Source organism: Myxine glutinosa, chromosome 5 (genome assembly GCF_964187855.1).
Source record: "Myxine glutinosa chromosome 5, kmMyxGlut1.1, whole genome shotgun sequence".
NCBI lineage: Eukaryota > Metazoa > Chordata > Myxini > Myxiniformes > Myxinidae > Myxine > Myxine glutinosa.
In genome coordinates this window covers 179574502-179592416 of record NC_136265.1, presented here as the reverse complement: position 1 = coordinate 179592416, position 17915 = coordinate 179574502, and the positions used below count along the sequence as shown (strand labels likewise).

General features: G+C 52.0%; 1 protein-coding gene across 1 annotated transcript in view; it reads left to right on the top strand.

Annotated features, from left to right (window-relative positions):
• The window catches only part of LOC137426654 (1-phosphatidylinositol 4,5-bisphosphate phosphodiesterase gamma-1-like), a 170900-nt gene that overhangs the window by 114258 nt on the left and 38727 nt on the right, over positions 1-17915 (top strand). The window contains exon 27 of the mRNA XM_078779175.1: positions 4959-5049. Coding sequence (XP_078635301.1) covers positions 4959-5049 — 91 coding nt within the window. The remainder of the gene's footprint in view (positions 1-4958; positions 5050-17915) is intronic.

The window sequence follows — 17915 nt, the reverse complement described above, 5'->3', positions numbered from 1 at the left end:
GCCAGTATCCAGGCCAGTATCCAAGCCAGTATCCAGGCCAGTATCCAGGCCAGTATCCAGGCCAGTATCCAAGCCAGTATCCAGGCCAGTATCCAGGGCAGTATCCAGGCCAGTATCCAGGGCAGTATCCAAGCCAGTATCCAGGCGAGTATCCAGGCCGGTATACAACAACAACAACAACAACAACATGCATTTTAAGGCCATTTTCCCTGCAAGAGCGGGGGTTAGCCTTGCGGTCCCCATGACGATCTTCTCCATTTTGCCCTATTTTCTGCATCTCTCCTTGTTAACCCCCTTGCCCGCATGTCTTCTTCCACTGTCTTTAGCCAAGTCTTTCTTGGTCTTCCCCATCCTCTACTTCCTTCTACATTAATTTCCATCACTCTTCTCAACCAGTCACTTTCATCCTTCCTCAACACATGACCAAACCATCTCAACCTGTTCCTCTTCACAGCATTAATCACAGGCTCTATTCCCATCATCTTTCGCAATTCATCATTTGTCTTCCTCTCTCTCAGCGACACTCCGCACATCCACCGAACCATTCACATTTCCACGCTTTCCAGCCTTCGTTGCTGTTCTACATTCATGACCCATGTCTCGCTCCCATAAATCATAACACTTCTCACACATGCAGCATCCACCTTTCCCTTCAGCTTCAACGACACTCCCCTCCTCATCAGCACGCCACTCAGTTCCCGAAACTTCTTCCATGCACATCTCATTCTAGCAACCGTTGCCGAGTCTGATCTACCTTCTCCATTCAGCATGTCTCCGAGATAGCAAAATGTTTTCACACCTTCCAGCTTCACGCCGTCTCCAAGATCCAACTCAACATTTCCTCCATCTGCAGCTCCCTCTGTGCACACCTTACATTTGAATGTAGCTGCCACACTGGTTAATGACCCTCTCAGACCACTACATTTTTGATGAACCCACTCAGCGCACATTGGCTGTTTGTTATGGACCGCGGATAAGATGTTGGTTTGCCGAGCGGATGGCACCGCGGCCCTAACAGTCACCCCGACTAACCCGATTCCCGAACGTTGGCCGAATCGCGCCACAGGTATTCAATAGGGAAAAGACAAAGGCGACACGGATGTGAAGAAGAAGAAGAAGAAGAAGAAGAAGACAAAAAGGTTTGAAATGCTACTAAATTTATTCCTACTATTTACACGATCAAAGTAACCAAGGAGAAGGAAGGATAATAAAATAATTTACAGAAGAGGCAAGGCGACACAGCGAAACTTAGCTTAACTATACAGGCTTAATTATTACCCAGGGACAGAACAAACAAAGACAGACTCACGCGGGGAATGATGACAGGAATGGCAGGAGGTGGATGGCTGGAGGGAGAGGAAGGTCCACTGGAACTGGGTCACGGTCGGGCCGGGAGCGGCAGCTCCGTTCCTCCGCGGCCACGGTCGGCACCGCCATCAACGCCCAAGCTGCGGTCGTGCGAGCTGCCGCGGGACGAGCTCCGCCGGTCGAGTTAAAGCTGCCTGGTGGAGCCAACGCTGCTTGGTGGAGTTTAAAGCTGCTGGTACTGCTCGTGGTACTCCTCTTGCTTGCTCTCAGGACTCTCTCTCAATGCTTGCTCTCAGAACTCCTTCTCTCAATGCTTGCTCTCAGAACTCCTTCTCCATATGCTTGCTCTCAGAACTCCTTCTCCCTCCTCTCTGCTTTGCGCTGCTTGTGTACTGCCAACTCTCTGACGCATCTCTCTTTGCACGTCTCTCGCTTGGTCCAACCACTTAAAATTATTGTCTAACCCCTCAAATTTAGCTTCTAGCCGCTCACCGGTACCCCTCGCTTCATCCCTCATTGCCCCCATTTGGTCTCCCAGCCCCCTGTTCTCTTCCATGAGGGCCCGCATTTGCAGCATGAATAGGCCCCAGTCCATCGGCGGCGCTGCTACGGTCGCGGCCGCGGCGACATTTGGCACCGCCGTAACCACGTGCGCGAGAGCGCCATTTTGCGCGCCTGAAACCTCCTCTACCACATTGCCATTTTTCTCCTCCTCCCTTTCCTCCACATACATTTCCCCGAGGTCCTGGGTCGATTCTACCCCGTCTATGTCTCCCACCGGCATCCCGTCGCCTTGACTATCCATGGCACGACTTCAAAGTTCGGGTTTTTAAAAAAAAAACAAATTTCAGCAGCTCGTAATTTTGAGCGCGTTAAGCGCGCTTCGGGTCCGATCCCGCTCCCGACACCAATTTCCCGCAATTTGTTTTCCATCTTGTTTTCTAACCCCTCTAATCCATTTTTCACCCCCTCTATCTGATTCTCCTGGGCAGCCATTCTATTTTCCACCCCCGTTAACCCATTCTTCACCTCTTTTATCCTGTTGTCTAACCCCTCAAATTTATTGTCCAACCCCTTAGTGGAGTTCACTCCGACACCCTTCCTGCACACAGCACATGGCCACTTCCCAGTTCTTTCCACCTCACCACATGCTTTACCACTTGCCATCACCTTCGTCTTTCCTATATTCACCTTCAGACCTTTTGTCTCCATACTTTCCTTCCACTTGTTCATCTTTTCCTTCAGTCCATCCATACTTTCCGCAATCAACACCAGATCATCTGCATACAACAACTCCCACGGTAAACCCTCCTTTACGGTCTGAGCCAGCACCTCCATCACAGCTACAAATAGTAGTGGACTTAGTACCGACCCCTGATGCACTCCCACCTTCACCTCAAACTCACCACTGTTCCCGTCCTTCGTCCTTACAGCTGTGCGCGCTCTTTTGTACATTGCCATCACAACTCTGATCAACCATTCCTCCACTTCTAACTTCCTCAATGCCCATGTCAATACTTCGCATGGAACCCTATCGAATGCTTTCTCCAGATCAACAAACCCAAGAAACAACTTCTTCCTCTTCTCCATGTACTTCTCCTGCAACTGCCTCACAATAAAGAATGCGTCTGTCGTTCCTCTTCCTGGCATAAATCCAAACTGCATTTCGTCGATCTTCACCTTCTTCCTTATCCTCCTCTCCAACACCCTTTCCAATACCTTCATTCCATGCTCCAATAACTTTATCGCTCGGTACGAGCCACACTCCAGAGGGTCACCTTTCCCCTTGTATAGAGGGACAAGGGTACTCAGTTCCCAAGCCACTGGAATGCGGCCTTCTTTCACCACCAGATTACAGATCTCTGTCATTCTCTTCACACCCCAACTTCCTGCTGCCTTCAACATATCTCCCACAACTCCCGTCGGCCCTCTCGCTTTTCTACTCTTCATTGCTTTTATCGCTTCCTCAACTTCCTTCTCAGTTATCTTCTCTGCCGGTCCTAAAACTGGGTTACTCTCTATGTTGCCATCCCATTAATTCTCTGTATTCAACAGCATTTCCATATATCTTTTCCATCTTCCTTTAATTCCATCTGGGTCCACAACGATTTGTCCCACTTCATCCTTCAAGCAACTCACCCCCATCACATCACACCTCTCTTTCGCTATCTGCTTTGCAATCCTGAATACCGCTCTCTGATCCTCTTCCGAATCCAAGCGTTCTCCGAACATTTTCCTACATGTCTCCTGCGCCTTTGCTACCTCTTTGTTTGCAGCCTTCTTGGCTGCCTTATAACTTTCATGCTCTGCTGTTTCTGCTCCCGTTCCCTTCGCCTTCTGCCACTCCTTGAACTTCTTCCTCTTCTCGTCAATCCTCTTTCCAACTTCATCATCCCACCACCATGTTTCCGAGTGCCTCGGTGGTCCTTTTGTCCATCCACATACCTCACCAACGGCTCCCAACAGACTATCTTTCATTGACATCCAACCACTTTCAAGCTCAACCACATCATCCTCGACCCTACTCAGCCTCTCTTTCCAGACTCCAGGCCAGTATCCAAGCCAGTATCCAGGCCAGTATCCAAGCCAGTATCCAGGCCAGTATCCAGGGCAGCATCCAGGGCAGCATCCAGGGCAGTATCCAGGGCAGTATCCAGGCCAGTATCCAGGCGAGTATCCAGGGCAGTATCCAGGGCAGTATCCAGGCCAGTATCCAGGCGAGTATCCAGGCCAGTATCCAGGGCAGTATCCAGGCCAGTATCCAGGCGAGTATCCAGGCCAGTATCCAGGCGAGTATCCAGGCCAGTATCCAGGCCAGTATCCAGGGCAGTATCCAGGCCAGTATCCAGGCGAGTATCCAGGCGAGTATCCAGGGCAGTATCCAAGGCAGTATCTATACAAAGTCTCATTTTATTTTTCCCATTAACAAAATCTTCCTCTTTTTTTTTTCAAGTCCACAAAGATTGGTATTCTCAGCGAAGCGACGGGTCTTGTAGTCTAGTAGTTCTAATAGTGATATTGTATTGAACATAATCAAATAATACCAAAAACTTTCTTGCAATGCTGAAGTCAAGTGTCCTGATTATCTTGCAACAAATGTGGTATTTGTGGAATTTCTATTTATTTAACTGTGCTACCTGAATTTTGTAACCTCCCTACTTATCAAATAACATTTCGAATGTTTGGTAAATACAGAAGAACTGGCCAGGAGGACTTAGTAAATTAGATTGTTCACCATTAATCCTTCCATTTTGTACATTCATCTCCTCGTGCTCACAACTGAGACCTTCACTGCAGTGTTCTGATCACCGTACATCATACATAGTTCCAGATTAGAATTTGCTCTTGATTCCCCAAGGTAAAGTTACCATTGAAATAGAGGATTGTATACTTGGCTGTCGTTGATAATATCGAGTTGGTAAAATGTCCTCGAGAGAGAATTATTTAGATTTGTGCAAAATAGGCTTAAACTGTCATGAGCGCATTGTTTGAAGTTGTAACATCCCATTGTAGTTGTTGTGCCCATCGTGAAGATGGTGCTTCATCTGTGACCACGGAACTGGTCCTGGAGGCCTAGCTGTCTGGAACTGGTGCACCTACCTGGGAATGTGACAAAGTGATTCGTTGTCTTTCGTGTGTTTGTGAGAAAGTGTTTACGACGAAATGAGGAGGAAAAGAGGAAGAGAGTGGCTTCTGAAATCTCAGAGCTGGTTATCTACTGCCGCCCCGTGCCATTTGAAGGTAATGACCTTGTGTTACCTGTGCAAAAGGTATGAGGCCGCATTTTCGAATGAGGGTCGTGTCTATGTCCCTGGCACTGTGTTATATGATCAGTTAGATCATGAATCGTGCTCGAAACAGAGCGTCTGTTCTGCCGAAGCATTTTCTATGGCTAGGGTTAATCCTGGACAGGTCACCACTCCGACACTGTAAGTCAGGGCAGGAATTTGGAACATGGCCCAGGTACCGGAGATAGCTTGCTTACTCTGTACAAAGGACACCGTGGGATCATTACGATCCATCAACGGATACTGGCAGACGAGACACCCAGTTTAACGTCTATTCGAGGGATGGAACACACATTGATGAATCACCCGACCTGTGAAACACCAGGATAACAGTTTATAGCTGGGTTGGGATTCGGACCCAGGCAAGACAACTTATAAGTGAGAGGCCATCCTGCCAGCCCATTTTATATGAGCATATGGTATATTAATAAGTACCATGTTAATTTCCAAAGAAAATAATTATAAATAATTATAGTAACAATTATCATTATTTTATGATAATACTTTTGAATGAGAGAGAACAAACTGGTATGAACTTGTACAACGCAGAATCCTATCTTTAATTTCTGAGATGCAAGTACAAACCATTTGGGGGTCTATTACTCTCAACACGAATCGACATACCATTCTGGTGATGGGAAAAGTAAGCAAACGTCCAATGAAATTGGAATTTGGATCAGCAGATTTTTCAAAGAATGACCAACGAGCTCTGGAGCATGACGAATGGTTATTTGGAATACTAGAACACACACTTCCTATGGGAGCGGCCGGAAGGGTCATGTTATTATTCTCTCCGGGGTATATAGATTTCAGTAGATCTAGCATCGCGTCCGATAAGCATATAATGCCTCAACAACGTCGGATTTGCTCCCTTTCAGTTAAGTGTTAAACAGCATTCATGAGTGTTTAAAAAGGTAATCATACCTGTTTGTGGTTTATATTTTTTACTTCTGGTAGGGGTGCCCCCATGAAATGCCACAATAAGCTATATATACACGTTAACAGGCGTTTGGCCAAGGAGGAAAACCCCCTAGGGGAGAAGGGATATTATTAGGATACCGGTACCAGAGGAACCCGATTGTTCTTGTTCCGTTTATTAATTTTTTTCATCCGCTACATCTTGCAGGTTTATTTGCTTTTAATGAGCGCACATTTTGATGTGGTAAATCCACCTTTATTTTGCATCAAATGTGTTTGTGTTTGTAACCAAGTGTTAGACATGTGGCCAAATTTCATCAAAATCATGTGTTTGTTATTAAGCGATAATGACTGAAGTGTTTACATCCTCACTCATTAAATCACTGACTCACTCACTAAATCACTGACTCACTCATTAAATCACTGACTCACTCACGAAATCACTGACTCACTCACTAAATCACTTTGCTCACTAAATCACATACTCACTCACTAAATCACTGACTCACTCACTAAATCACTGACTCACTCACTAAATCACTGACTCGCTCACTAAATCACATACTCGCTCACTAAATCACTGACTCACTCACTAAATCACTGACTCACTCACTAAATCACTGACTCACTCACTAAATCACTGAATCACTCACTAAATCACTGACTCACTCACTAAATCACACACTCGCTCACTAAATCACATCCTCACTCACTAACTCACTAACTCACTCACTAAATCACTGACTCACTCACTAAATCACTGACTCACTCACTAAATCACTGACTCGCTCACTAAATCACTGACTCACTCACTAAATCACTGATTCACTCACTAAATCACTGACTCACTCACTAAATCACATCCTCACTCACTAAATCACATCCTCACTCACTAAATCACATCCTCACTCACTAAATCACATCCTCACTTACTAAATCACATACTCACTCACTAAATCACATACTCACTCACTAAATCACTGACTCACTAACGAAATCATTGACTCACTCACTAAATCACTGACTCACTCACTGACTTGCCGATGGATACTGCTCGATCGCATAAGCTCACCGGACTAAAATCCAGGTGAGCTAATAAACAGAGGGAAATCAATAGGTTTCCTAGCCCGGAAGGATGAGAACTCTAACTAGAGGGGCCACATGTAAATGCAAGCAGTTACACTGGACACCGAATGACGCCTGGGCCAACGACGATGCCATCCTACGCTGCCCGTTGCAATGCCGATGCCGTCCCACACCACCAGTTGTAATGACGATGCCGTCCCACACCACCCGTTGCAATGCCGATGCCGTCCCACACCACCAGTTGCAATGCCGATGCCGTCCTACGCCATCAGTTGCAATGCCGATGCCGTCCCACACCACCAGTTGCAATGCCAATGCCATCCCACACCATCAGTTGCAATGCCGATGCCGTCCCACGCCACCCATTGCAATGCCGATGCCGTCCCACACCACCCGTTGCAATGCCGATGCCGTCCCACGCCACCCATTGCAATGCTGATGCCGTCCCACACCACCCGTTGCAATGACGATGCCGTCCCACACCACGCATTGCAATGACGATGCCGTCCCACACCATCAGTTGCAGTGCCGATGCCGTCCCACGCCACCCATTACAATGCTGATGCCGTCCCACACCACGCATTGCAATGACGATGCCGTCCCACACCACCAGTTGCAAAGCCGATGCCGTCCTACACTATCAGTTGCAATGCCGATGCCTTCCCACGCCACCCATTGCAATGCTGATGCCGTCCCACACCACCCGTTGCAATGACGATTCCGTCCCACACCACCCATTGCAATGACGATGCCATCCCACACCACCAGTTGCAATGCCGATGCCATCCTACACCACCAGTTGCAATGCCGATGCCATCCCGCGCCATCAGTTGCAATGACGATGCCGTCCCACACCACCAGTTGCAATGCCGATGCCGTCCCACACCACCAGTTGCAATGCCGATGCCATCCTACACCACCAGTTGCAATGCCGATGCCATCCCGCGCCATCAGTTGCAATGACGATGCCGTCCCACACCACCAGTTGCAATGCCGATGCCGTCCCACACCACCAGTTGCAATGCCGATGCCGTCCCACACCACCAGTTGCAATGCCGGTGCCGTCCCACACCACCAGTTGCAAAGCCGATGCCGTCCCACACCACCCATTGCAATGACGATGCCGTCCCACACCACCAGTTGCAATGACGATGCCATCCCACACCACCCATTGCAATGACGATGCCGTCGCACACCACCAGTTGCAAAGCCGATGCCATCCTACGCCATCAATTGCAATGCCGATGCCGTCGCACGCCACTCATTGCAATGCCGATGCCGTCCCACACCACCCGTTGCAATGACGATGCCATCCCACACCACCCATTGCAATGACGATGCCGTCCCACACCAACAGTTGCAAAGCCGATGCCGTCCTACGCCACCCATTGCAATGCCGATGCCGTCCCACACCACCAGTTGCAATGTCGATGCCGTCCCACACCACCCGTTGCAATGCCGATGCTGTCCCACACCACACGTTGCAATGCCGATGCCGTCCCACACCACCCGTTGCAATGCCGATGCCGTCCCACACCACCTGTTGCAATGACGATGCCGTCCCACGCCACCCGTTGCAATGACTATGCCGTCCCATGCCATCCGTTGCTATGCCGATGCCGTCCCACACCACCCGTTGCAATGCCGATGCCGTCCCACACCACCCGTTGCAATGCCGATGCCGTCCCACACCACCCGTTGCAATGCCGATGCCGTCCCACACCACCCGTTGCAATGGCGATGCCGTCCCACACCACCCATTGCAATGACGATGCCGCCCCACACCACCAGTTGCAATGTCGATGCCGTCCCACCTGCCGTTGCAATGCCGATGCCGTCCCACACCACCCTTTGCAATGCCGATGCCGTCCCACGCCACCCGTTGCAATGACGAGGCCGTCCCACTCCACCCGTTGCAATGACGATGCTGTCCCACGCCACCCGTTGCAATGCCGATGCTGTCCCACGCCACCCGTTGCAATGCCGATGCTGTCCCACACCACCCTTTGCAATGCCGATGCCGTCCCACACCACCTGTTGCAATGCCGATGCCGTCCCATGCCACCCATTGCAATGCCAATGCCGTCCCACACCACCCGTTGCAATGCCGATGCCGTCCCACGCCACCCGTTGCAATGACTATGCCATCCCACACCACCTGTTGCAATGCCGATGCCGTCCCATGCCACCCGTTGCAATGCCGATGCCGTCCCATGCTACCCGTTGCAATGCCGATGCCGTCCCTCGTCACCCGTTGCGATGCTGATGCCATCCTACGTTGCCCGTTCCAATGCCGATGCCGTCCCACACCACATGTTGCAATGCCGATGCCGTCCCACACCACCTGTTGCAATGCCGATGCCATCCCACGCCACCTGTTGTAATGCCGATGCCATCCCACGCCACCTGTTGTAATGCCGATGCCGTCCACACCGCCCGTCTTGATGCCGATGCGGTCCCACACTGGCCGTTGTGATGACGATGCCATCCCAATGGATTGAAGGAAACCCTTTAAAAATTTTTTTGTCTGAAACCCCTGAACTGATGATGTTTTAGTTATCACCCTTTAATCACTACACATATTCCATGACATACGTAAAGTTTCGTGACCTCTCAGATTCCTCAGTATTCCAGGAGTGGTGTATGGTTAATGAATGACTCGATAGGAATTACTAATTATCGCTGGAGTAAGAAATTAGCCTCGGTTTTATTAAAACAATAACATCGTCTTCGTTATAATAATAAAAATAACGTTAATAATAATAATATAGTAAATATAATCATAGTTCCATATAAATTATATAGTAAATGTCCCTCACAAATGTCCACCAATCAGAGCTGAGGATCTGGTTGTCTCCCGTTGCACCGCGGAGCAAAAGGGGGACTATGGTTTTCCCCTCCATCCGTCCGTCCGTACGTGCGTGCGTGCGTACATGCGTATGTGCGTGTGTGCGTGCGTGTGTAAGCGAAGGACCGCATTCGAATTTGGTGTGTGGGTGCAACCCACGTCAAAATCCAAGATGGCCGCCGCCATGTATGTCTGACGCCATGTATGTCTGAACCTTGTGAGTGGAATATCTTGGAAAAATAAGCGAAGTACCAACTTCTAATCTGGTGTGTGGGTGTATCTAGGCATAAGGAAGAACCCTATTGAAAATTAGGTTGCCACGTTAAAATCCAAGATGGCCGCCGCCATGTATGTCTGAACCTTGTGAGCTGAATATCTTGAAAAATAAGCGACGTACCAACTTCTAATCTGGTGTGTGGGTGTATCTAGGCACAAGGAAGAACGCTATTGAAAATTGGGTCGCCACGTCAAAATCCAAGATGGCCGCCACCATATATATGTCTGAACATTTTGAGCAAAATATCTTGAAAAATAAGCGAAGTACCAACTTCTAATCTGGTGTGTGGTTGTATCTAGGCATAAGGTGAACGCTATTGAAAATTGGGTCGCCACGTCAAAATCCAAGATGGCCGCCGCCATGTACGTCTGAACCTTGTGAGCGGAATATCATATCATAGCATGTTGTCTGCGTCTTCCACTTTGTCAACTCACATCACTTCCCTGACGGGGGACCTAGGCGTAACGCTTGTTTATTATTACTAGGCGTGCCTCCTGTTGCTACACTTATATTATGGGTCTAATCAAAAGACGGTATGTTGTACCTCATAAACATATTACATGTCTATCTACGAATGCGAACGAGGATGTAAAATGAAGGGAAACACGTGACAAAAAAAGATATTTATAACACTCAATTGTTATCGTGGCTGTGGTTGTTGTTGTTTGTGGGTTATTCTGTGTAGTTATATACTCGTACCCGACTGCAAAGCCGCAATGAGCCGGCGAAGAGGCTTTGCCACTATTTTACCCATCACCATGGCATCAGTAGGTTAGGTCGTTGGTAGTAGGTAGGTGTAGTAGGGTACCGTACCTAGTTCAAAATGACACCATTTGCATTCTGGATGAGATTAAAATTTATAAAATTTACTTCTTGATTAATTCGGTGAATTCCGTCTCAACTTCGGATATTTCCGGCCGTGAAAAACTATCCCCTACGGTCGCGAGATTTCTAAAAAATAATTCTTCGTCAATTTTAGAATATTTGACGCCGTTTTCAGCGTCCGAAACGCGTAATTAGCTTTTTTGAAATATTTTTTCAAATGCTCGAATCTCATTGGTTCCGGTGTTTGGTGACAATTTTCGTTGAAGATAACCAGGGCCCATGCGGGCCCGGGGAACGAGGTTGGTCTTAAAGTATTTTAATTACAAATTAGAGGTGCATAAGATTGTGAATCAAACAAAGATGGGTGAAACAAACTCCTATTGAACTTTTTCTCAATTTTTTATGCATACTTCCACATCCGCAAGATGGCGGCCTCCATTGAGTGATTTGGTGCGTCAAAGCTTGGAATTCTCAAAGGATCCAGCAAAATCAGGTTTTTCAACATAATACGTACGCTGTAGCGGCTGCCGCTGGGTTTTCACAATCGCCTTGCACCTATCAAGGACGCGGAGCGATCACCATGCCGGGCTCGTCCAGGACGCCCGGGCAGGCCCGCGCTCAACTTGCCAGGCCTCGGTCGGGACGCCCGGGCATGCCCGGGCATGCCCGGGCAGGCTCGCCCTCAACTTGCCAGGCCGCAGCCAGGACGCTGGGCCACGCCCCCTGGCGCCGGGCCTGGGCAAACGCTCCGGGATAATTGGTATATATATTGCTGCCCGATAAACGGGTTTTCAGTGTGCCTGAGTGTTTGATTTCATTAAAGCAACTCGGATGAATTCTAGCTTTTTGTCGCGTCCATTCTTCCGATCGACGTGGGAGCCCCAGCTCCTTCATTGGTGACCTATCGACATGGACACGGCAGTCGCCCTTAAACTGCCTACCTTCTGGGAGGCTCACGCGGCGGTTTGGTTCACGCAGGCGGAGTCCCTGTTCGCCCTGCGAGGCGTCACGGCCGACGACACCCGCTTCCACCATGTGGTAGCTGCGCTCGGGTCGGCTACCGCGGCCCGCGCCCTGAGCCTCCTCGAAAGCCCGCCAGCCGCTGACAAATACGGCGCGATTAAGAAGCTGCTCCTCGATGCTTTCGCCCTCCCATCGGCGGAACGCGCACGGCGCCTGCTCGAACTGCCTGAGCTCGGCGACACGCGCCCTTCCGAGCGAATGGACTACATGCTTTCACTGCTCGGCGAGCACTCTCCGGCATTCCTGTTCCGGGAGCTGTTCCTCCGTCAGCTGCCTAACCCGGTACGCCTCGCCCTGGCAAGCACGACGATCACAGATCCCCGGGCCCTTGCCAGAGAAGCCGACAAGATCTCCGCCGCAGGACAGCGCATCGCAGCGGCGACATGGGACCCACCGCCGTCCGACGCAACACCCATGGCGCCCGAGCACCCGGCACGGTCGACGGCCGAACTGCCGACGCAATTGGCGGCCGCTCTACCGAGCCGACCACCTCCAGCACGACGACCGAGGCCTCCACCTGACCAAGCGTGGTGTTACTATCATGCCAGGTTCGGACAGAAGGCCCGGACATGCCGACCCCCGTGCACCTTCGGCAGGCCGGGAAACGGCCGGGCCGGCGTTCATTACCAGCCATGAGCGCCGGCCACACGGGCAACTTACTGTTCATCACGGATAAAGCGTCCGGACGGTGCTTCCTGTGCGACACCGGCGCCCAACTGAGCGTCATACCCGCCTCCGACCAGGACAGGCAATCCGCGGTTTGCGGCCCCTCCTTGGTTGCGGCCAACGGATCGACTATCCGCACCTTCGGCCCGCGCAACGTCACCCTCTGCTTCGGCGGCCAACGCTTTGCTTGGACGTTTGTAACCGCCAACGTGCCCATGGCTCTGCTAGGCGCCGACTTCCTCTGCGCACACGGACTGCTGGTGGACGTCCAACGGCGTCGTTTAATCAACGCTGAAACCTTCAGCTCCCTGGTATGCACATTGAGCAGCTCCGCGCCGACCGAGCTGGCATGCACCGTCCCGGCGGCGAACGAGTTTGTTCGCCTGCTCACGGAGTTCCCGGCCGTCACGCGGCCGACGTTTTCGGCCGTCGCAGTACGGCATGGGATCGAGCACCACATACCAACCACGGGCCCGCCGGTCTACGCCAGGGCCCGCCGCCTCGACCCAGCCAAGCTCGCCGTAGCGAAGGCCGAATTCGACGCGTTGGAGCACCTCGGCATCGTGCGGCGCTCCGATAGCGCGTGGGCCTCGCCACTGCACATCATGCCAAAGCCGGGGGGTGGATGGCGCCCGTGTGGCGACTACCGCCGTCTCAATGACGCTACCACCCCCGACAGGTACCCGATCCCGCATATCCAAGACTTCTCCGCCCGTCTGGCGGGACGGGTCATTTTTTCGAAAATTGATCTCATACGGGGATATCACCAGGTACCTGTCAGGGCGGCCGACGTCCCTAAAACGGCAGTCATCACGCCGTTCGGCTTATTCGAATTCTTGCGGATGCCGTTTGGTCTCAAGAACGCGGCTCAGGCGTTCCAGCGCTTGATGGACGGCGTGCTGCGTGACCTGCCGTTCCTTTTCGTTTACCTGGACGACATCCTCGTCGCCAGCACGTCCCGGGCCGAGCACCTCCTCCACCTCCGAACACTGTTCGGGCGCCTCAGCGAGCACGGCCTCATCGTCAACCCGGCCAAATGCCACTTCGGCACGACGGCCGTTGATTTTTTGGGCCACCACATCACCAAGAACGGGGCCGTGCCGCTGCCAACCAAGGTCGAGGCCATCACCACGTTCCCGCGTCCCCGCACCATAAAGGCCCTGCAGGAATTCCTGGGAATGGTGAATTTTTATCACCGCTTCGTGCCCTGCGCTGCTCAACTCATGCGGCCCCTCTACGAAGCCCTCCGGGGCAAGCCGGCCAAGCACGACATCGCCTGGTCCGCAGCAATGGATGCGGCCTTCCAACGCTCAAAGCGGGCCCTCGCCGACGCAACACTGCTCGCTCACCCGGTGCTCAACGCTCCCATCGCCCTCACCACGGATGCCTCCGACTACGCGGTGGGCGCCGTACATGAGCAATGGGTGAACGGGGTTTGGCAGCCACTCGCTTTTTTCAGCCGGCAGCTCCGGCCGAACGAGCTCAAATACAGCACGTTTGACCGGGAGCTCCTCGGTCTACACCTGGCCGTCCGCCATTTCCGCCACCTCCTGGAGGGCCGACCTTTCACGGCGTTCGTCGACCACAAGGCGTTGGTTTACGCCATGGCCAAGGTCACGGAGCCATGGTCGGCCCGCCAACAGCGCCACCTCTCCGCCGTGTCGGAGTTTACCACGGACATCCGGCACGTCGCCGGCAAAAACAACGCCGTGGCCGACTGTCTTTCCCGGGCCAGCGCGAACGCGGTCCACCTGGGCGTGGATTTTGCGCTTATGGCGGCGGACCAAACCACCGACACCACGGTGCAAGCCCTCCGGGCGGCGGACACGGGCCTCCGCCTGGCCGACATCCCCTGCGCGGACACTGTCCTGCTCTGCGACGTCTCCCAAGGCCAGCCTCGCCCCATCGTGCCCGTCACCTGGCAACGCCGCATCTTCGCCTCCCTCCACGGCCTTTCCCACCCGGGCCAGAAAGCTTCCCAGAAGCTGGTGTCGGCGCGTTTCGTCTGGCACGGCCTTCGTCGGGACGTCCGCGATTGGACCAGCACCTGCACGGCCTGCCAACGGGCCAAGGTCCACCGACACACCCAGGCCCCGCTGGCACCTTTCACCGTGCCCGAACGACGTTTCGACCACGTCAACGTGGATCTGGTGGGCCCCCTCCCCCCGTCACGGGGGTTCACACACCTGCTCACCATGGTGGACAGGACCACCAGGTGGCCGGAGGCCGTTCCCCTCGTCTCCACCACCACCGCCGACGTGGCGCAGGCTTTCATCGCCACCTGGGTCGCCCGCTTCGGCGCACCGGCGGACATCTCGTCAGACCGCGGACCACAGTTCACCTCCGAGCTGTGGGGCGCGGTCGCCCGCAACCTGGGGGTCAAGCTCCACCGTACTACGGCCTACCACCCCCAAGCAAACGGGTTGTGCGAGCGATTCCACCGCTCCATGAAGGCCGCGCTCATGGCCGGCCTTCAAGACGGCGGTTGGGCCGACCGGCTGCCGTGGGTCCTTTTGGGCCTTCGCACAGCCCCCAAGGAGGACCTCCAGGCATCCACCGCCGAGCTTGTCTATGGCCAGGCGCTACGCGTCCCGGGCGAATTCGTGCCCGACGCTACCAGTCCCTGGTCCGCAGCTCACCAGCGCTCGGACCTCCAGGAGGCCGCCCGACGGTTTGCCCCCGTGCCGACATCCCGCCACGGTGACCCCCAGTCCTACATCCCCCCAGCACTCCGCACAGCGGAGTATGTTTTTGTGCGTCACGACGCACATCGGTGGCCACTCCAGCCGCCGTACGACGGGCCCTTCCGGGTGCTGCGACGGGACGACAAGTTGTTCGTCATCGACATCGGCGGCAGGTCGGACCGGATTGCGGTGGACCGCCTCAAGCCGGCGCACGTGGACGTCGACCACCCACCACGGGTGGCCCTTCCGCCGCGGCGAGGCCGCCCCCCGTCCACGGTGCCCCCCACTCGACCGCCCACCACCTCACCGGACCCCCTCCCACGACCCGCCAGGGGTCGCTTCGGCCGGGTCATCAGGACCCCCCTCAAATTGACCCTGCCGGTGCAAGTCGATTCTGGGGGGACGTGTGTAGCGGCTGCCGCTGGGGTTTCACAATCGCCTTGCACCTATCAAGGACGCGGAGCGATCACCATGCCGGGCTCGTCCAGGACGCCCGGGCAGGCTCGCCCTCAACTTGCCAGGCCGCAGCCAGGACGCTGGGCCACGCCCCCTGGCGCCGGGCCTGGGCAAACGCTCCGGGATAATTGGTATATATATTGCTGCCCGATAAACGGGTTTTCAGTGTGCCTGAGTGTTTGATTTCATTAAAGCAACTCGGATGAATTCTAGCTTTTTGTCGCGTCCATTCTTCCGATCGACGTGGGAGCCCCAGCTCCTTCAACGCGTTCATTCACAACACCGGCTTCGCCGGCTACTAGTACCGACTGCAAAGCCGCAATGAGCCGGCGAAGCCAAAGCCTCTTGCCACTATTTTACCCATCACCATGGCATCAGTAGGTTAGGTAGTTGGTAGTAGGTAGGTAGGTAGTTGGTAGTAGGTAGGTGTAGTAGGTACCGTACCTGGTAAGACTTGGTAAAAGAGAAGAGCAGACAGTCCTCCCCAATACCTGCATACAATAAATGTCACAAGAAGCTTAAGGAAGTAACTATATGATGTGCTAGCTTAAGGCCTATTTTAAGAAATTTTTAACTGGGCTTAACATACGTTTTCACAGTATGTGTGTAGTCTTCTAACTTCAGTCGCTGTCAGGGCTGGTTCTCTCCGGGCACTGCGGCTTCCTCCACCAGAAGAAGTTAGCTTGCAGTGATTAATTCGGTGAATTCCGTCTCAACTTCGGATATTTCCGGCCGTGAAAAACTATCCGTATTTCTAAACTAAATATGTAAACCGCTTAACCATATTTCTGGCCGTGAAAAACTATCCCCGACGGCCACGAGATTTCTAAAAAATAATTATTCGTCAATGTTAGAATATTTGACGCCGTTTTCACCCTCCGAAACGCGTAATAAGCTTTAAAAGAAATATTTTTTCAAATGCTCGAATCTCATTGGTTCTGGTGTTTGATGACGATTTTCGTTGAAGATAACGAGGTTGGTCTTAACGTATTTTAATTACTAATTAGAGGTTCATTAGATTGTGAATCAAAGAACGACGGGTGAAACAAACTCCTATTGAACTCTTTCGCAATTGTTTTATGCAAACTTCTGCATCCGGTCGATGGTGGCCACCATTGAGTGATTTCATTTTAGAAATATTTTTGCAAATGCTCGACTCTCATTGGGTCCGGTGTTTGGTGACGCGTTTCGTTGAAGATAACCAGGCCCGTGCGGGCCGATGTTGGTCTTAAAGTATTTTAATAATACATTGGAGGTGCATAAGATTGTGAATCAAACAATGACGGGTGAAAGAAACTCCTAATGAACGTTTTAAATTTGTTATGCATACTTCCGCATCCGCAAGATGGCGGCCTCCACTGCGCTTCGGATTCTCGAGCCAAGGCATAATCAGGTTTTCAACATAATACGTACGCGTTCATTGACAACACCGGCTTCGCCGGCTATTATATTTTTCTATTGCTTCGCAAAATATCACCACTGTATAATGTATATAATTTTGTATGCTCGTTCCGTGTCGTTCGAAAGGGTTTCTACTGTCGTAGAATAATAAATGTTTCCGTTGAAACTGCTGTGTGAATAAACAAACAAGCCTGCCTGAACTTGCAGGTAACAACCTGTCTAGTCTTCTTGGAGGTTCCTTTAGTCCGTGGGCTGAGTAGGGTTTACATGCACCCCCCCCCACAACTTAACTTCCCGGGTATGTCCATGTACCCCCCACCCTAGGGGTTAGGAAAAACCATGTTAACAGAAAAAAAAACTCATTCCCAAGGTACCTCCCACGCATATTTTGATGTTACCCCCCCTGTGTCAGTGATTTCCGAAAATTAGGGGTAGGCGAAATTCAAATGGCCATAACTTTTTACCTAGTCATCCTATGGTTGCATATGACCCCTCAAAATGTTTGTCCTGGGACACTGTTTACAATGATATGTGTTATATGCAAATGAGGTCACCAGAGGTCAAATTATGAGGGAATGAGTTTTTTTTCTGTTAACATGGTTTTTCCTAACCCCTAGGGTGGGGGGTACATGGAC